General features: G+C 33.5%; 4 protein-coding genes across 7 annotated transcripts; 2 read left to right on the top strand and 2 right to left on the bottom strand.

Annotated features, from left to right (window-relative positions):
- Positions 1–342: 342 nt before the first annotated feature.
- Positions 343–1,796, bottom strand: LOC123312003 (cuticle protein-like). Its single transcript, XM_044896171.1, has 3 exons — positions 1,573–1,796; positions 1,076–1,201; positions 343–581 (listed from the first exon to the last, which is right to left on the bottom strand). The coding sequence occupies exons 1-3, from the start codon at positions 1,636–1,638 to the stop codon at positions 372–374; spliced, it is 402 nt and encodes a 133-aa protein (XP_044752106.1). The 5' UTR covers positions 1,639–1,796; the 3' UTR covers positions 343–371.
- A 1,402-nt stretch (positions 1,797–3,198) lies between these two features.
- LOC123311847 (bifunctional heparan sulfate N-deacetylase/N-sulfotransferase) lies at positions 3,199–7,824 on the top strand. Its single transcript, XM_044895940.1, has 12 exons — positions 3,199–3,415; positions 3,497–4,029; positions 4,085–4,279; positions 4,380–4,632; positions 4,775–4,940; positions 5,003–5,491; positions 5,651–5,795; positions 5,849–6,011; positions 6,095–6,277; positions 6,335–6,555; positions 6,620–7,075; positions 7,157–7,824. Exons 2-12 carry the CDS (start codon positions 3,839–3,841, stop codon positions 7,380–7,382), a joined length of 2,688 nt encoding a protein of 895 aa, XP_044751875.1. The 5' UTR covers positions 3,199–3,415; positions 3,497–3,838; the 3' UTR covers positions 7,383–7,824.
- On the top strand, positions 7,793–13,549 carry LOC123311845 (probable multidrug resistance-associated protein lethal(2)03659). Its single transcript, XM_044895937.1, has one exon. The coding sequence runs from the start codon at positions 7,793–7,795 to the stop codon at positions 11,846–11,848; it is 4,056 nt and encodes a 1,351-aa protein (XP_044751872.1). The 3' UTR covers positions 11,849–13,549.
- LOC123311848 (homeobox protein 12-like) lies at positions 12,590–20,601 on the bottom strand. Of its 4 annotated transcripts, none has more exons than XM_044895942.1 (9): positions 20,422–20,601; positions 20,189–20,361; positions 19,881–19,946; positions 19,657–19,821; positions 19,230–19,537; positions 19,070–19,132; positions 18,553–18,996; positions 17,441–18,028; positions 12,590–15,834 (listed from the first exon to the last, which is right to left on the bottom strand). In XM_044895942.1, the coding sequence occupies exons 1-9, from the start codon at positions 20,427–20,429 to the stop codon at positions 15,685–15,687; spliced, it is 1,965 nt and encodes a 654-aa protein (XP_044751877.1). In that variant the 5' UTR covers positions 20,430–20,601; the 3' UTR covers positions 12,590–15,684. The 4 variants fall into 4 exon arrangements, with proteins under 4 accessions (XP_044751877.1, XP_044751876.1, XP_044751878.1 ...); XM_044895941.1 differs by having other exon boundaries at positions 19,654–19,821; positions 20,422–20,600; XM_044895943.1 differs by lacking the exon at positions 12,590–15,834 and adding an exon at positions 17,172–17,358 and having other exon boundaries at positions 19,654–19,821; positions 20,422–20,600.
- Between the last annotated feature and the right edge of the window lie 855 nt (positions 20,602–21,456).

Below are 21,456 nucleotides of genomic sequence, written 5' to 3'. Positions count from 1 at the left end.
AGGTATTTTATTACAAAAGAAGAAAACACAAAATTCTGAGATAACTAGTTAGGTAAACTAACTTTGTTTATTTTCTCTATAACATATTCAATAAAAGATTAAAAACAATTGATCACAGATAAATGTTGGTTCGAAACATTAAAATTATCTATAGCTTATTATTCGGCTCTCATCAGAGCAATTTCCCTAATATTCATGACAGATCATTTGAAATGAGAATTGAAGATTGAACAAACTTCCTCCTACTTATTTTGTTTCAACACGGAGATCTGTGAATATTAATCAATACATATATATTAAAATGGGACTATTTTTTGTTCACTACTGCTGACATTATTAAAAACATCTGCATGATCTCACGATCAGTCACTTCATTGAGGATCATTTGGTTCATATTCTATTGTTGCCTGAAATCCATTCTCTGCATCTGCTGTGTACCTCACTATCCTCACAATACCATCAGATTGTAACACCCTGTATTCACCGTGGACAGCATCTCCATCTCTAGATTGCTCATGGATTTGGGAGTTGCCACTCACTGGATCCTGGACTCCGTAAGAGAACGAGTAATCTGGCTTGGCCTAAAAAATTGGACAATTAACGCGAGTAAAACTCAATATTGCTGTTAGTAATAATAATAATAAGGGCTGTGATAGCGTGCCGAAATCCGTCCGGTAAAATTAGGGGCTAGAGAAGAAGAGAAACAAGGGAAATACTCGATGAGGTACAAAGGCTTGCCGGTACATCACTGGAACCAAAGATTATAGAGTCTATAATCTTTGACTGGAACTATGAGTACGTGCTCACAATCACAGAACAGACCCATCTTGACTTACTTTATGCTCACAATAAGGGCACTTGAGATCATAACAGATCTCACATCTCTTCTGTTGTGATGGATAGATTTGTCCAAGAAGTCATCCCAGGAAAAAGTACGGGAAATGAGAGAATTAAGAGCCAGAGAGCAATTACATCCAAAGATTATAGAGTTAATTAACTCAGTCAGAGACTGTGTCTCTGGTCACAGTGAATTGCAACCCCCTTTTTAACTATTGATTATCAAAAATAAGCTTACCACATAATCGATATTTTGGTTTTTCGTAATCACTTCTTGAATATCGCCACTAACAGGACCTCGAAATTTGTGGAAGGAAAAAGACTCTTCTCCTCTTGCAAGCAGACTGATTGCTGCAAAGGTACCCTGAAAAGAGAAAAACGTATTTTTAATTTTATACAAAAGGGTTGGATATAGGTTCGAAACGATTAAACTGGATTATTCTGACAATACAGAATTTGAATTTTCAATACCATATCGGTAATCAGTTGAGTTAATCTCATTCGATGAAGAATATTTATCACAAAGGGACTTTATTAATAATTTTAACATCGTAGGTAGCATCAACATGAAATTTTGTACTGCAAGAAATGAAAGATGTTCGCTGCACGAATCTTATATCATGTAAAGCATCTAAACTTTTGCCTAATTAACTAGACCACACCAACTGATCGTTCATCCTATAAGGATTTTTTATGGAGGGCTCCAATCCCTTCGGGATAAACTAACACACTTACAAATAAAACAACATAATAATCCATGTTTTCGTCGAGATGTAGGTTACCACAGACTGAGACCAGCATCGAAAATCGATTTATTTATAACAACGAAAAAACTTATGCAACTGAAGAGTTGCAAAAATTGCATCTCCGGAAATAATCAATTTAGCCACGGTTCATTGGTCCGGGTTTTCGGAGCTTGTAACAAAGGAGTTGTAATTGTGTGAAACAATGGAAAAAGTGAAAAACGCTCGACTTCGGGTGAAGATTACCTAACTATTCAAATTAAATCGGCCTAGAAAAAACAGCTGATAATTACATCTTCTGATGGATTATCATCTAAAGGTTTCCACAAGGAAAAGGATTCATTACTATCGTGGGCGTAGGAAATACGATGGTATATATATTCGAATATACTTCATTTTATGATTCTTATTAGACAGGGTTTAAATGATAGTTTGCGAAAAATTTCAGTGGTGATTCAGGAAGATATGTTTTCGATTACACTTCAACAACATCAGTCACTGCTAAAGTGTAGGTATATGTCATTTCAAAATACATGAAAAAGGTATAAGTTCAACCATTTCATCCCTTTTGGAAAAGGGTTGAAAGAGGTCCATCAATGACCAAATCATCGTCAGCAACAAAAGGTCTATCCATTTCTAGGATTGCCATTTGAAAAGAAGCATGCTCTCAGAACTCTCAGCGTGTATGGAGACCTTTAATCTGAAAATTTGTTATACATGTCGGTCAACAATAAAATCTCAGTTTTGTGGGTCAACCACAAGAGAATGAAGTAAAACTGTTAGATAAATTTGCTAAATAATCCCGGGTTATTACTCACAATGTTCTATTAATCGCTTGAAAGATTGTGCGTTCATTATTTAAAATAGTGTTAACGCTATTTATACTGATACATGCAACAAAACTAAAAACCTACACCATCCCGTTTCCTTCGTAAAATTTGAAATGCATAAACAATAAATGTCACATGCATTTTCAGCAGGGGTCTCATCTGAATTTCGGCATTGATTTTGAATCTGAATCTCGACTTAGATTACAATTATTCTTCTAGCCTGAATTCCGACAATGTTCTCCAAGGTTTTTAGAGGTAGATTATAATTGAGCCCTGACAAAAATTTCAACGAAATAAGTTCCCATTTTTGAACCCCATATGGGATGCATACTCCATGGATATTTGACCATATATGTTTCTCCACCAAATATTTTCAAACAAGAAATCATCTTCTGCATTTGTGCCGTATTTTTAGTAAACACACTGTATTTATGTTAAATAGAGTTTTTCTACTTCAATAAGTAGGTACCTACATAGGAATGTAAAAATCCAAGCTGATATTTTGAAAAAATATTCGAAGGAGCATTGAAGTAGACTTTTTGTTTTTTTCGAAATTTGGTAGGTTGCTCAAAAATGCTGTCGATTTCAGTATCTGCCCCACCCCCGGCCTCTACCTACCTACGCCTATGTGAAGCAGTGAAGCAGACATGTAAATAATTCGAAATAAAGGCTGATAAATATTAATGAAAGATAACTTGCAATCAAAATGCGTAAGCATCACCAATCATATTATGAATTCTTTTGTTGTCCCAAGAATTGCGTAGCCTCGCGATCATTAAAGTGGCATTGTGAATCTGTGGTTTCTTAGTTACGAACTAGATCCATAGAGTATTGAATTTCTAGCAAAAGACAAGTAACACAAAAATTGTTTAAACAAAAACAAATATTAAGATTATTTACAAATTATTTCAAGGAATTTATTGAGATCTTGTGGACATGATCTTCTGATTACAATCAGAGATAATCCTCAGAATGCATTCCCTCAATATAATTATTCTCAAACAGGTAATCTTCATTCATTTCATGTGATTTGGATGTTTTTGTTTTGAAAACATTAAATTAATAAATTTGCATACAAATTTCCAGGAACAGTAAGGAAATAAATCAAAGTTATGATTTTGAAATGCATCTCCTTGAATACACTTTATGTTATCTATCTTTATAAACTGTTAATCAAAGATGGGAAATACAGTTTGTGATATAGAAATCTGGAAGCACAGTAAATGGAGAATTATTGATAAACTGAGATAGTAAAAATTTTGTCTGTAATTGAATTCACATTCCTAATTCTAATGTTTGTGCCATATTGAGGCAATACTTAATACTTGGCGACAAATCAAACACTGACTCTAGGTATCCCAAATCTAAACTAATAAATTTAAGTCAATACTAATAGCTAGGTACTAAATAAACTTTATATCAATTACAATGGGTGATAGAAGAATAAATAGATATATTAACAAAATATATGAGATTGCAACTAGAAACCGGAGAAAAAAAAGAACTGGATGGATTCTGAAGCATACTACATTAAAAAAATGTGTTCTTGCTGTAATACTTGTGAGCATTATATTAATGGTTTTGTATTGGAAACACATAAATACACCCTATTTGGCTCAGTAAGTTTTTGTTTTTATATTTAAAATGTGTAGATACTGATTTCATTTTTTAAAGTTTTATTCAAAAGAACACTCGCCCTGAACCTAATATAAGATGTGGCTTAATGAATGGGCCAAGGATACTGAAAGATCATGGCCACAAAACCGAGGCACAGCTCAGAAGTTACCCAAAAGTACTTGTTTTTGTGGAAACTGCATTCTCAAAATTGGGTCGGGATATTGCAGAATTATTAGTTCATACTCGGATTAAGTAAGTATGGATTCAACTAATTAGAATAAAGCAAGGGTCACTAGATTCTTCGGTTTTACAGTGTAACTGATTACTAGTAATAATTGAAATTTGTTTCTAGGTATAAGGTAGAGGTAGCAGGCAAAAGTTTACCAGTATTAACAAATTTAGATAAAGGCCGATATGGTGTTATAGTCTTTGAGAATTTCAGTAAATATTTAGAAATGGATAACTGGAACAGAGAGTTGTTGGATAAATACTGTCGGGAATACCTTGTTGGTATGATAGGTTTCATCCCATCAAATGAAGAGACCTATGTTGGATCCCAGCTGAAAGGATTTCCACTTTTCATCCATACTAACCTCAGATTGAGAGTAAGTGTTACCAGAATCATTGAGTTCGCTCGGGGTTTTTATTTTAACCAAATAGAGGTTTTAACTATCATATCAATTTGTGAACTTACTTTTCAGTCTGCTATAGATTCATATTCCAGCTTGATGACAATTAATTTTTCAGGACGCAGCTCTCAATCCAACATCTCAGATCTTGAGGCTTACCCGTGCTGGGGAGACAGCCTGGGGGGAATTACCAGGAAATGACTGGACAGTATTTCAGGCAAATCACTCTACCTATGAACCTTTAGAGTGGGCTCACAAAAATGATTATTTCAAACCAACTGAAGGTAATTTCTAACCTGTCTAATCAAAATGTGGCAATATTCAAATAGCAAGTTATAAATTTCAGGAGAAATTCGAACACCCCTCACTACCGTCCTGCAAGATCATGGCCTTTTTGACAATATCCAGAGAGTTATTTTTGGCTCAGGTTTGAAATTCTGGCTCCATAGATTACTTTTCTTAGACTCCCTAAGTTATTTAAGTCACGGGCAGCTGAGCTTATCGCTAGACCGAATGTTCTTAGTTGACATTGATGATATCTTCGTTGGGGAAGTTGGAACTCGACTCAAATCTGATGATGTTAGGGCTTTGATAGATACCCAGTCGAGAATTCAAGCTATGGTTCCGGGATTCAAATTTAACCTCGGTTTTTCTGGAAAGTACTTCCATCATGGAAATTCGGAAGAGGATGAAGGGGACGATGTGATACTGGAAAATATCGATAAGTTCATGTGGTTTTCTCACATGTGGAACCACTTACAACCTCATTTGTATGACAATCTTACTTTTCTCATGGAGGATATGATGCTCAACAAAAATTTCGCGAAACAGAAAGGTGAGAATGAAAATTAGGACAATTGTGTTCTATAATTCGGTCTATACAGAGTCTCATAATGATATAGAGCCACCGCTGATATTTCTCATAGTTAACGATCAGCATGATTTCAATGGGATATATTCAAATATGGATGCTATTATTGGTAAAATTTTTCAGGTATTCCTGTAGACTCAGGGTATTCTGTTGCTCCCCACCATTCTGGTGTGTACCCGGTTCATGAAATTCTTTATACCGCATGGAAAAAAGTTTGGAACATAAGAGTGACATCTACTGAAGAGTATCCCCACTTGAGACCAGCCAGGTAGAATATAAAGCCCATATTTTGAGAATTTATTGATGGGATATTTTTCACAGACTTAGGAGAGGCTTCATACATAGGAACATCATGGTATTGCCAAGACAAACATGCGGTCTCTTTACTCACACAATGATGATAGACAAGTATCCTGGCGGCCGAATGAAGCTAGACGAGTCGATACAAGGGGGAGAATTGTTTCAAACTATCGTTTATAATCCAGTGAGTGATTCAAAACAATTTTTAAGATTTTATCTCATTTGTATTTGATGCCGTATTTTAGAAAATATTCTATTCATTTCTAGATCAACATTTTTATGACCCATATGTCTAATTACGGAAATGACAGACTCGGACTATACACGTTTGAATCTGTGATAAAATTTATTAGATGCTGGACCAACATACATCTCACATCTGCTCCTCCATTACAAATCGCAGAAGCCTACTTCAAATTATATCCCGGAGAAGTTGATCCAGTTTGGGGGGTGAGTGGGAATTATTCTGTAAATGCAGAATGAGCTGTACGGTTGTGTTTTTTATAGAATCCCTGTTTGGACACGAGACATCAAAAAATATGGTCGAAAAATAAATCGTGCGATTCCTTGCCGAAATTTCTAGTGATAGGACCACAGAAAACTGGAACAACAGCTCTCTATACATTCCTCTCTCTGCATCCAGCTATCGCTAGTAATATTCCCAGTACTGATACTTTCGAAGAAATACAATTCTTCAACGCCCACAATTATTTACGAGGCTTAGATTGGTAAGAGTAATAATTCCGAAGAAAATTGCTCCAGTTTATAAAATTAAATTTTTAAATTTTTTAGGTACATGAACTTCTTTCCGGTTGACGTCAACTCGACCACCAAGTATTATTTTGAAAAAAGTGCCACATATTTCGACGGAGAACTGGTTCCTAGAAGAGTGCATGCACTCTTACCTTATGCAAAACTTATAACCATCTTGATATCGCCAGCAAAACGAGCGTACTCTTGGTACCAACATATTAAAGCTCATGGGGATCCTTCTGCCAACAACTATACTTTTAATCAGGTTATCACAGCTTCCGATACCGCACCAAAGTCTCTGAGGGATTTGAGAAATAGATGTTTGAACCCTGGAAAATACGCGCAACACTTAGAAAGATGGCTCACTTATTTCGCACCTCAGAATCTGCATATTATAGATGGGGAAGTGCTGAAATCCAATCCTGTTGAGGTTATGAATGAGATGCAGAAGTTTTTGAAGATCACACCCTTTATGAACTACACAGAACATCTAAGGTAAATAAAATTTAGGAAACATGTTAAAATTGCCTCTCCACTTGTAAGAGACTCATTCAAGTTGTTATTTGTTCTTTCAAGGTTTGACTCGAAGAAGGGGTTCTACTGCCAAGTGAAAAATAATCGTCCAAAATGTCTGGGTAGGAGCAAAGGAAGACATTACCCACCCATGGATGAAAAATCGCAGAAATTCCTGCAAAGATATTACGTAAGTCATAATACTGCATTGGTAAAGATGATGAAGCGAATTGGGATAAGGACAGTTCCTAATTGGCTTAAAGATGATCTTTCCGATAACGTAGCATAGTCATGATAAAGACCTGAATTGAAATTTCGTACAAAATTTTTCAATATTTATAATTTATCTGATTGTATATATTTTTATATTACGTATTTATTCTTGTTGATTTAAGTGAAATGATGAGAACAGGGGGATTTGACCACATCACAGAAAAATATAATAATAATAATATTCAGAGGTCACAGATTGACATTTTATTCATCACAGACTTTAATTATTGTCTTGAAAATTACAAAAATTTTTTTGGTATTTTTAGTTACCAATTTTGTATTCAAATACATGATAATTGTTCCTTTTGTTGAAGCCTACATTAGGCTATATTTGCACTTATTAAGAATCACAAGAAGGTAAGATTTTATTTTGAGTTCCCAGTGAAATTATATTTCTTCTTTTTCACATTTCACATATCCTTATCGATGTTCATTTTGAATTGTACAAACATAAAATATCATAGTTGTCAAATTATGCGTCAAGAATCATTCATTGCCAGACCAGCGAACCCTCAAGCTAATTCAAACTTTTTATCGATATTGAGTTTCTGGTACACTATCCGGATTTTCAATAAGGCCAAAAGAGGTGACCTTAGTGAAGAGGACCTTACACAACCTTTGACGGAACATAAATCATCTTATTTGGGAGAAAAACTGGCCATATTATGGTCCAAAGAAGTGATCAAGGCCAAGGAAACAGGAAAAAAACCAAGGCTTCATTCGGTCCTGTACAAATGTTTCCTACGGCAAATAATAGGATTCTCTGCTGCCGCTGTAGTTTTAGAAATGATTGTGAGAATTTCCCAGCCCCTCTTCTTGAAACTTCTATTGAGATATTACTCCTCAGACAATTTGGAGAAATTGGTCAACCAAACGGAAACATCGAAATACACATACTTGAGTAGAATGATTTTTATGTATGATGAAAATCAGGGACCTATCTCTAAACACGAAGCTGTCTTTTTCACTTGTGGAGTTATTTTGTCTAGTTGGATGAGCATAGCGATAGGCCATCCTTATTTGATGGGCATCATGCATCTAGGGATGAAGATGAGAATCGCTTGTTGTTCCTTAATTTACAGAAAAGCTCTCAGGATAAGACTCGAATTTGCAGGTGCCAGCATGATGGGCAATATAATCAATCTACTTTCCAACGATGTTAATCGTTTCGATAATGGAATCATGTTTTTACCCTACACTTGGCTCTGTCCTTTGCAAATAGCATTCGTCACCTATTTTATGTACATGGAGATGGGCCTTGCTGGAATTTATGGCATTTTAGCACTTATCTCTGTGATCCCCATCCAGCTGTGGTTAGCCATGAGGGTGATGACTCTAAGACATCAAACTGCCTTGAGAACTGATGAAAGAGTGAGGGAAACCAATGAGATGATACAGGCCATTCAAGTCTTGAAAATGTATACCTGGGAGGAAGTTTTCATGAAGATCATATATAAAAGTAGATCGCAAGAAATGAAACTCGTGAATCAAATGGGTTATATAAAAGGCGTACTGATGTCATTGATAATATTTTCTTTTCGATTTTCCATATTTGTTATGACAGTTGCTTACGTTTATACCGGCGGTGCTGCATCTGCCGAGAAAATATTCGTTATTACAGCATTTCTTCTCATCCTACGTCAGACTGTAACTATATATTATCCACAAACTCTAGCACAAGGCGCTGAACTCATGGTTTCTCTACAACGACTGGAAGAATTTCTGAGACTACCGGAATCTTCAGTGGGCGATCCCACTCCCCTGAAACCGAAATTCTTAGAAGAAATGGATGATCAGCAATTAGAGTCTAGAAGAGTGTCATCTTTTCCGGAATATGGAGTTCTTAGGACATCTGGTGCTTCAGTTAAAATAAACGATGAAGTCATTTTACGGGATATCACTTTTGAAGTTGATCCAGGTGTATTAACCGTTGTGATAGGTCCAGTAGGTTCTGGTAAAAGTTGCTTGCTTCATTTGTTGCTTGGAGAACTGTCGTATTTCGAAGGTACCGTAGAAGTGAAAGGTGTTATATCTTATGCCTCTCAAGAACCGTGGCTGTTCTCGGGAACAATCAGACAAAATATTCTCTTTGGGAGGAAATTCGAAAGGAGGCGTTATGAAGAGGTTTGCTTTGCTTGTGCTCTCAATACCGACTTCAAGTTGTTGCCTCAAGGTGATAAAACTCCTGTTGGTGAAAAAGGCACGTCCCTCAGTGGAGGACAACGAGCTAGGGTTAATTTAGCAAGAGCAATCTATAAAGAAGCTGATATCTATTTACTTGATGATCCTCTTTCAGCGGTTGATACCCATGTGGGTCAACATTTATTTGAAGAGTGCGTTTGTGGTTATTTGTCCGATAAAATTGTGGTCCTTGTTACCCATCAATTGCAATACTTGGAAAATGTTGATCAAATCATTTTGATGAAAGATGGCGTTATTGAAACAAAAGCTGATTATGATCATATGAAAGATGCTGGCCTCGATTTTTCACTGCTGATGATTGAGCAACTAACAATGACTGACGACCGAATAGAAAGACCACTCAAAGGAAAAAAATCGACCTTATTGAAAATAGTTGCCGACATATCTAGGAGGAGCATAGCGACCGCTACTTTCATCGATAAAGAAAATCAAATGCCTGCCATAAAAAAGCTCTCCAAGGAAGCACATAAAACTGGCGGAGTTGGTTCAGCTGTGTATAAAGAATACATGAAAGCAGCCTCGAACTCCTTTGGTATCTTCTTGATGTTTTTCTTGTTCTTCTCAACTCAAATAGTAGCAAGTTCCGCCGATTATTACCTTTCGATGTGGATCAATCAAGAAGAGGAACAACTCAAAGTAGGCGAGGTCTCTTTGACAACTAGGAAGACCTACATATATGTATACTCATGTATCATTATTGTTTGTATAGTGATAGCACTCCTGAGATCCATACATTTTTTCACCTTATGTACTAGAGCCTCACTGAACTTGCATAATAATATGTTTCGGGGTGTAGTAGAGACCAGGATGAGTTTCTTCTATAGTCATAATTCCGGAGAAATTCTCAACACATTCTCGAAGGATTTGGGTTCAATAGACGAAGTTCTTCCCAACGCCCTCATAGATACCATGCAGATTTTTTTGAATCTCTTTGGTGTCATTCTAGTTGTTGGAATCATAAATCCCTATCTACTGATTCCTACCGTTTTGATTTTGATAATATTTCATTTCATGAGGAACTTTTATTTGAAAATCAGTAATAATATCAAGAGACTTGAGGATGTCACAAAAAGCCCAGTTTTTGCTCACATAAATTCAACCCTGCAAGGAATAACGACCATTCGTTCGAACGGAGCTGAACAAATTCTCACGTCGGAGTTCGACAAACACCAAGATATCCATAGCAGTGCGTGGTTTACTTATATCGCGACAGCCAGAGCTTTTGGTTATTGGTTGGACCTCATCTGTATCGTTTACATTGCTATCGTGTCTTTCAGTTTTTTATTCATGTCTAACCAAGGCAGTTTTGTTGGTCTGGCTATCACGCAAACCATCAGTCTCACTGGATTATTTCAGTGGGGTTTGAGGCAATCGGTAGAGGTGGAAAATCAAATGGTTTCAGTTGATAGGGTTCTAGATTACGTAAAATTGGAACCAGAGCCGAATTTGAAATCTTCACCAGCTGAACCGCCTCCGCCACATTGGCCTACGACAGGAAAAATAGAATATTCCCATGCATTCATGACATACGGACCGCAAGGTGCACATGTCCTTAGAGATGTAAACTTTGTAATACAGGACAAAGAGAAAATCGGTATAGTTGGAAGAACTGGTGCAGGGAAATCTTCGTTGATTGCTACACTCTTCAGGTTAGCTTATTTTTACGGTGAAGTACGTATAGACAACTTGGACATCAGTCAGTTGTCCTTGCACGATTTGAGAAGAAAAATTTCTATAATCCCTCAAGAACCTGTACTTTTCAATGGAACGCTACAGTACAATTTAGATCCATTCAGTGAATTCGACACCAACTGGATTATGAAAGTCCTTATTGACCTCGAAAATAAAGATGCGTTGTCCCATGGTAAGGATTGCCTCAATCACATGATCATTGAGGGCGGAGTTAACGTCAGCATCGGACAGAGGCAAATAATTTGCTTGGCGAGGGCTCTACTAAAAAATAATAGGATCATAGTGATGGATGAAGCGACTGCCAATATCGATGCGAAAACTGATAAATTTATACAGTCTATAATCAGAACGAAATTCTCCAATTGCACCGTTCTTACCATAGCACATAGGTTACACACAATCATGGATTCAGACAAGGTGTTGGTGATGGATGCAGGGCAAGTAGCAGAATTCGATCATCCTCATATTCTGCTGCAGGATCCTGAAGGAATTTTCTCTGGAATGGTTGAGAAAACGGGAAAACATATGGCGGAAAATTTGAGAAAAATCGCAAAACAAACTTTTGAAGCTCAAACGAAAACAGAATAAGAATGTAGATAATTTTAATATATGAGAAATTAATGTCATTCAATTGAGGAGGAATTAAATAATTTATTGGAATATCAGTCATTACCATTTATTATTTCTTCTGAGAAAAAGTTGCTCTTCGATAGAATGTGTAGAATATCAATCTGTGGACCCCTTCAACATTTTCAATAAAAAATATTGATAACCTAGGTTTCTATTGAAAATAATCGTTTTTGAAGGCCTAAAATCATTTAGATTCAATTAAAACATTTATTGCCTAAAGATTATTATTAGGTGATCTGTTAGTTTATTGATATGGTTAATTGTACATAGCGCAAGAAGTATTTATTTCTTTATTGTTTTTGATTAGTTTTAGCTCTTAGTTTGGTTGTAATATATTTTGAGTTTCAAGTGAATTGCATATCAATTTATCAGGCAATATGCGTTTCTAAAATGTGAATTGAATAGAATCTACTAGAATGAAAATAAGCTTCATATAAGTGTTCAGTGTTGTACAGGGTGTTCATTCCAAATTCATTTTCAGTTCAAAAAGTGACATATCTTATGGAGCATGTTTAAGTTTTAAAAAACAAAAATCAGACCAGTAGATCTCCAACTAAATATTTTTGTTCTATTCATGAATATTATTATTCAAGCTAAATGGTTGAAATAGAGGAAATATATGTTGGCTTATGTTCAATTTTATAAAGTGAGAAAATCTTGGGAGCATATCAAAAATTTTATTTTGCATTATAATCTTCATTTGATAACATATTTTACAGTATGTGAAAGTTCCTAAAGGGTTTTCTTTCTTTGAGTGTTGTTTATGACAGATTTGCATCTTTTTTAAATCAGGACATTCCTTTATCCAGCATAAAGAACTTCAATAGTGTAGAGAAAAATCCGAGAGCATGAAAAAATGCGAAGACGCAAACAGGCAGAGTCATTTCAACAGTATTTTTTATTATATTCATTCTGTGATAATGCATTCAGTTTGGTTTTTGGTATATCTTATTAAATAACTACTTTGAAATATATAAATTCAAATAATCCAGAAAGAACATATGATATTTATTAAGTGAAGGAATTACATTTCTATTCTTATAAATAATCCATCGAATGAAAGCTATGGAACACAATCAAATTTATACTTTGGAAAAAACTGGATAAACTGGACTCATTTGAAAAGTTTGCGGCTTTGCTAGATCTTGCACCAGGGTTTTACTATAGATGTCAGTGCTAAAGCCATAAAGCAGTTGTAAATTTCGAAATTGAATTGGAAAACCCATGTTTATATGTTGTAAGATCACTGTTTGTTAAATCTTTGTGAAAATTTTGAGATAATGCATATCCAAAAAGAGGCGTTAAATGTATATTTCATTGCATGAGAATTTTTGATATTTTTTTTCTAGTGAGATAAAGTATTTTATCAAAGTACAATTTTCCATGCTTTTATTTTATTGTATATGCAGCCAATTATATTTCAAAGAAACTAAAACTCAAAGATTCATGGGTATTGGTAAAGTACTTTAGGACACTGACCTTGAGAGTATTGTTCGGTGCCATCTTTGTACATATTTGTCTATAACGAGTGTTATCTTAACATGACTTTTCCATCCAATTTTTGTTAGAATATTTACATAAATCATTTGTGTTCATCATAATTCGACAACTAATAATACCAAAAATCATGAAGTGACAATAAATATATTGACTTGAAAATTGAATGTTCCATTTTCATCCTTATATTTTCTCACAATGTGGGAAGATTTTTTCGTAGACTATACAGTGGACAATTTCAGTTATTTTCTAAAAAAGGAATGTCAGGTTTTGAATATATAAAGCACACAGGTTGTATAATATATTTTTTCATGTAAATAATTGCCTACAACTAGGCAATGACTCTTCCAACAAACTTATACAGTAAAAAAGTGACGAACAATGATTTGGATAAATAAAATATTTTTAGTGATAATTGAAATAAGAGATTCAATTCGGAGAATTCCAAAAATGATTACAATTTTTCTTTGCTCAGGATGTTATATAATGCATATTTTCAGACTGTAGCCCAAAAAAAAACATTGCATTGTATACAATATTGAAAATTGTATGCGTTCAAAAGGAGGTCTCTGGATATTGATTAAAAAAATAACATGCATGAAACCAAATACAGTTCATCTCTTATCAACTGAAGTTAAAAGAAGTTATGTTGTGTTACGTTTCTCCCCAATTTAACCAAATAATCACGGTTGCCTTTAATTATTTTCGACAAAGTTTATTTTCAATTGTAAATAATAAAGAAACATATAAGCGGTATCAATATAGCAAAATGTATAAAACACAGCACAAAAATATTATCAGTGATTGTCATCAAAAACTCACACAAAAAATTGTTATTGAAACTGACAAAAATAAATAAATTTACATATCAACACAATAGGATCAATAATAAGATTTTCCAATCATTTCACAGTTTTCGTTCTTAAAATTACGTAAAAACTACAGTAATTAATTTCATTCATTGTAACACCAAGAAAATTTCTCGTTGTTTATATCAAGTTACTGAATTAGTTAAAATACAGAGTGTTTCACCCATAGTAATTATAGAACCAAATGAGATTTTTTCCTGAAAATTTGTGGATATAAATGGATGACTGGGATCTATTAGTCTAAAATATTCTCGACTCCTTGTAGTTTGATAGACCATTGGATGGGACGCAAGAATCTATCTAACAATAATTCACGCCTTATACCTAAATCTGAAGTTATTCGAGAAGTTATAACAATTCATGATTACACCGGAAGGAGACCAAGGCGAAAATATTCCAATTAGCCATTCATTATGATCCACAACATTCAAGAAAAAAGTCTCATTTGTTTCTCTAGCTAGATACTTCTAGTGGACACTTTGCGTAAAACACCCTGTATATGCATCACCTCTGACCTAGTGAACACAACATGTATGAGATCACTTAAATCCGAATTACTACTAATAACTTACAGGAAGTCAAATTTTATCTTTTATATAAATAAATTGAAAAATAATTCAATCCAAGGGAAAACAATTAGACTAATTCATCTATCCAAATAATTGAAAATTACACATACAGAACAGAGAGTCTCTCTGTACAGAACGTAATGTCTGAGTTGAATATTAAGGCTTATTAATAAGAATGTCTGCAACAAATGAATACAACTGGTACAGAAACATAATCAGTCACTGGCTAGTTCAATATTGAATACTAGTTCATTACAGCAGTAAATCTGAACCAGAACAACACTGTTATTTCCATACATCACAAAATAAATAAGTTTCAATGAACAAATAAAACAAAGCAGGACCCAAATCGAAATCCGAAACCGTCAATGCAACTACATTTCTACAAATTAATTCAGCAAGTCCAGGTAAATTCACAGAATCTAACCGACAACAACTCGAAACTTAATAAATACATATAAATAAAATGCAAATGGGTATAAAAAATTGTTTGGAATATAATTTTAGGTCTTGAAAACGAGTACGAAAAATCTCATAAAATGTTGTCAATTTAAAAATATTGGATAAAAGATACAATGATCTATTAGATTGGATAAAACCGAATGATTTTCGACATATTTTTATCGAAAACATTTTTCCTCTTATTCTAAAAATGAATTTTCGGATGGGATTTCTTATTCACCCAATTCCATAATTAATATTGAATGATTACATAATTGCAATGATATTCAGCACAACATATACATATGTACATAATTAATCGATTAATGAGTATCGAAAAATTCGGATTTGCACAAGAAAGCACCAATAATGAGCATATGAATATATACAGGTAACAAAACACTTGGATTAAATCAATCTAGGTGCTGCCTTCAGGTGGCAGAAGATCCACCTGGATCATTGATAAATCAATCATATATCGTCTGTATTTATTATAAAATTTATGAGCTGATGCAACAGTATCAAAATGAATTGTTGCTTGACGCTCATTTGTTTCCATTTGTAGTTTCTGAAAATGCAATAATGGATTAACATAGGTGCACATATCTACCTCCACTGCTGGAATAAATTATGGAAATATGGATAATCATTTTAGGGTTTTACAATGCAATAGCAAACATTATCTGGAAATATAACATAAAAAGTTTTTCCTCCCATGTTCAGTTACATCATACATGCATGACAAAGACAACATCTAGTTTTTGCTCACTAATGAGAACAATATCTTGTATCATGACAAGTTTTGTAAAGATATCAGTTCAGAAAGTGAAATCACCTTGGAAATTTTTTTTTCAGAATCTTTGTTATCAAAATGAAATTATAACAGTATTCTTTCAAATACATAGTTTTCAAAACTACTGTTGCTTTCAGATTTTTAATGATAGAAGTTTTGTGATTTCAGACAACAGTGTTGGTAACCCTATGGTGGCATTTCATATGCCACCAATGAAACAATCAAATAATGAATATCCACTACATATTCAAAGTCGTTAGGAACGGTTTTTCTTAACATCACAGCCATTTTTGAAATAACATACAAATATTTCCCATAATCCATCCAGGAGGTATCATAACTATTAAATTAATTGATATAACTTAAAACTATTTCAATTAATTGGCTGTAGTTAAAACCAAGACAGTTTTTATTTGAAAATCATACCTGAACCTAATATTCGAATGAACAATAGATTATCCATTATCAGTAGCTCATGCTTGACGAAAAAATTATTTTCAAAAATATTCTTTTCTTCATATTGTGAAATATTTTTTATATTTCATCAAAAATTAAAGAATATTATCAATATCAAATCAATTTATCACAGTATTATTAAAAATCGAAAAACAGAGGTCCTTAGTATTAGTTTATTAAAAAACTATAAAAATGAATAAAATAACGAGTCTTATTATAAAACTAAAAAACAATAAAACTTGAGTAAAAGGAATATAAAACATAACTGCTTCCAACAGATAAACTTCGAATGTTCATAACATAATCTTTCTTCATTCTAATTTGTTGGGATAAAAATGGATTTACTTATTCATTTGATTTTGGTGAAATTTTCTTTTTACTTTTTTGTTTTAATACATTCTTCTCTAAAAAAACATAAAATTTGTTAAAATAATATTTGGAGACAAGTTCAATTTCACAAAATGTCTTTGTGTGAAAAAATTGATTAGACCGGTATTCAGAAAGAAAATTCCATTAAAATTAAAGCAATAAATTAAAATGAAGACGTGGAGGGACACAAAAAACAAAAGAAACTTCAGGAATTATATCAAATGGAGTAAATTTTTCCTATAACACTTTGGTGAATATTTCAACATTAAAGAAAAAAATTTATCATCTGGTAACAATAACAAATTCGATAAACCTATTCTTCCACTTTTTTAGTTTGCCAAATATAAAACAACATAATAATTTTCAAATTTCAAAATACTTGAAAAGAAATAAAATTTCCAATAAAGCTGCAATTTGCCTTAACTTTCATATTGTAGCATCAAAGAAGTTTTTTCTAGATAAAACTGCCTTGGCCTAAAAATATCACAACTACAATTGAATAAAATACATCCATCACTAATATATATCAGCTACATAACCTAAAAAAACTTCTTACCTGAACACTTCCAATACCCCTGCATAATTTCATAATCTTTGGTTTGGTTGTTGCTGTTGCTAGATTTTTAACCACAACAATGTTTGTTTGCATTAAACTTTCTTGAGTTGAAACGACTCTGTTGCTAAGGAAGGACGACAAGCTTTTAGAATCAACGTCTTTATCAAAGTGTTCAATATTGGAATTGATGTTAGAGCAGGAAATAGGTTCAGCAGTTACAATTCTTATAGAAGGGCTTTCACAACCTTTGTTAAAATTGCCTATGTTTTTATTAAGGCGCGAATTAAAATAGCACTGGTCGTCATTCCCTGTTATCACAATATTGTTAGTGTTAACTTGAGGTTTCACAAATTGTTGATTTTGTTGGGGGCGATGCTGATAACTGAATTTTTTTTGTTTGAAAATATGCTTAGGATGATTCTTTATCTTCTGCTCCACTGTTGATGTTGAAACATTTGTGTTCAGATCCGACAAATTTTTGAGTCTATTTTCTTCTTTTTTTCTGAGAACTTCTTCCCGTTTTCTTTTCTGTTCCTCTATTTTAATCCTATATTGGCGAGTTTCTTCATCCTCATCTTCAGGTACAACCTAAATTATTGAAATACAAAAATAAGTTAATAATCCACTGCTTAGTCTCCTAGAAAACAACGATGTGAAATTTTTTTTTTCTATTTATTTTTAAATCCGCTATAAGTATCTCACTATTTCATTCGACTCTTCAGGCTATGCTGACTAAATAGTTCTGATAGTAAGACGGGAATAAGAGACTACCTTATGTAATTTAATGCAAAAGGGCCTCAGAATTATTGAGCAATAGTGCTTGTCAGTGGAGCTAACTTATCTCAGCTGTCCTTCAGTAAACACTAACAAGGGTGAGGAGTTAGGTGTAAACCATTCTAAAACCTTGATTGTTCCCTTCACAAGGAGGAGGAAACTGAAAATTAGTTCTCCACCTCACGTAGTAGTGAGAACAGCTCTGATGGGGACTCAATAGAACTTAAGCTAGCTGTTCAACACAACCCCAACCCTTAAAATCTACAATCTAGCCTCTTCAGGGATTGAACATTTCCGATACTTATAAATGCTACTTGTGACTATGTTCTTAGACTCACCACAATGTTAGAACTAGAGTTATTTTCCATCCTTAAGCACTGCTTATTTTCCCTTGTTTCAGAGTTTTGTAAAATAGGGGGCTTCTGATTCTGCATGATATTGACCTTTTTTGGAGACAACAACACCCTATTGTTGTTACTGTTCTGATTTCCTGAGAATTTCCTATGCTGCTTTTTGTTAAAATTCATATACTTTGAGTTATCGATCTTCTTATTTGAATAATGATTATTGTTGGTACGAGGTTGGTTCATGTTTGGCATCTGCTCAGGATGACTGTAATTTGTCTGGTTCAATTGGTTGTTGTATTCATGATTTTCAAAAGCCATCTGATTAAGTAAAGACTGGTTATTATCATAACGAATTGGATTATTCAGAGGTTGATTGAAGTTGTCCATTGGAATTCCCAACCTTTGATGAACAGGTAGTTTCTGTGCTTCAGGTACCTAAAAGCATAATTTTTAAGAGGGAATTCTCGTTTTGTCTTTAAATGATTCCATTATGTAAAGTCTGTATTACCTGCTGAATCAGTTCCATTTGAGGCATTGAGGGTACCTGATAATTGTTCATGTAATGGTCCATCTAAAAGTAGTATCAGTATCAATTATTGACAAATACCATACCTACACTTGATAAAATAAAATAAAAATTATTTATGAAATGGAAACATTGCATTTACCTGCAACGCTGGTTGTTGTGGGGGAGGCATGTTATGATTCATTATAGGTGCCTGGTTCATAACTGGGAGGGGATTGACAAAAACCTGAGGTTGTATAAAAGGTTGAGGCTGGAGAATTTGTTGCTGTGGTTGCTGTACATATGTAAAAGAGCTGTTTGGGACAAATGGAGCTGGGCTATAATTACTGACAGAATTTTGAGGAGGTTGAACTGTCTGATTAAAAATATTGCCTGCAGACCAAGGGTGGATGTATTGATTTGCAGGTACCTGATTCAGTATTCTAGTTGGCTTCTCCCAAGCAAATGGTCCTGAAATTAGAAATCCTTTTTATAAATGTTGAAAAATTATGAGTATTTTATATACAATTAGGAACATAACTACACTGAATAGTTCAGTTTTAATTAGGATAAAACAAGGTACTCACTACCATTTACATGTACAGGACCCTTAAATCTAGGATTTATCAATACTGTTTTTGATCGCCTCATTACGCGGTTTCCAAGTGTGTTAACAAAGCCCCTTTTATTAATTCTTGAAAGATTTTTAGCTCTATTCAATTTATCTTTTTTATACATCGGAATAGTAGTTTTTTCTGCAAACAAAACAAATCCTGATATGAATCTATATGGTAAAATAGATGGTTCCACTTACTTCCTGCATTAGAATCTCTTCTAATTTCATTTCTTGCTTTATCTGATGATATTGAATCCAATTTTTCTGAAATGGGAAAACTGAATTGTGAAATCTCGTAGCAGAATTTTTCAACCAATTTATTTCAATGTGTGAAAGTAAAGAGCAGTATAGGCAACGATAATAATTTTTAATCTCTGCCTTTTACCCTCACACACCAATATTTCTTTATATTCATGAACATATGAAATATGATTTAAGAATTATGAGAATATAAGATAGCTAACGAAAAGGGTAATTTGTTATTTCCAAACTAAAATGATAAGTACCATCAGAAACATCCATTTGCTCATAGTCAACATTAATATCAAGAATATCTTCATCCTCGAATTCTTGTTCCAAGAGATCAGTTTCTTCTTGGAGGAGAGCATTTTCTTCTTTGGGGTCTAAATCATAATCCAAGTCGTCATCATTATCATCATTCAATAACGTTTCATCAATTCTAAGAAAATCATTAGGAATAAAATATTGAATTATACAAACACACAGGAATTTAACTTACGCTTCCATTATTATATTAGAATTATTTTAAAAAACCCATGTATGTTGTGAGTGTTTATGAAATTGTTCTTTTGGGAAACTTATCCCAAAAATTTAAGATTTTTTTAATTTTTGATTTCAAATGAAAAGTTGATAATGAATAATGAATCTAAAGAGGTTGACATTTACATAGACGTGCAATAAAAAACCACAGAACATTAATCAATGGCGACACTGGTTACTCATCGCTTTAATGACCCCCATCAAAGATGTAACTATAAATCTTTGGACTTGTTTTCGCAATTTTCTCGATTTCATAATGAACTATCACAAAGTAAGGATTGCATGCAACATTTTCAGACAATTCAATGAAATTTCGTAAATATCGTATGCTCAGATCAATAATTATTGATCTGAAATCGTATGACAACGGTCCTCCCAGATCTTCCTCCTGTGTGAGGAATAAAACACTTAAAAATTTATATTTCTGGACCTTATCATCCTTAGTTCAGCTCAAATCAAAGATGGGAGAGAATCTTTCTGTTATATATCAAATACTCGTTGAAAATGATTGGAATAAACTGCCAGAGACAGTTTGAGTTTGTCTTTGAAACTGCTATGCTTATTGATAAAATAATAAAAATATAAGGATAATAACTAATAGGTTTCTTAATTACATCTGTTTTACCTTTTTAGTTTTTTTTTCATCAATAAATTGTAAAATGATGTTTTATTTCTAATCAATGAACTCATTAGCTTATAGTTCAGAGTGTTATGGATTGAAGATAAGTGAGTAACTCACTGATCTTTGCTCATGGATATGTACGAATTGACTTTTATGTTTTGACTCTTCATTTCAACTGATTCTTTCGGAACCGTTTTCTAACCATTCGTGAAATAAAATAAAATTACCTCCCTTGATGTTTTTGGGAAAGATTTATTAAGAGCTATAATCTTTGGTTTTTGGAATTGAGTAACATAACACTCCCAGCGATAAGTTTTCGCAAAGAACCTCACGTTATCATCTAACGGAAATAAATTAATTAATTTAATGTTT

The sequence above is a fragment of the Coccinella septempunctata genome, chromosome 4 (genome assembly GCF_907165205.1).
Source record: "Coccinella septempunctata chromosome 4, icCocSept1.1, whole genome shotgun sequence".
In the NCBI taxonomy this organism is placed as follows: domain Eukaryota; kingdom Metazoa; phylum Arthropoda; class Insecta; order Coleoptera; family Coccinellidae; genus Coccinella; species Coccinella septempunctata.
The sequence above is the reverse complement of the archived record's forward strand: the minus strand, read 5'-3'. Positions and strand labels throughout refer to the sequence as shown.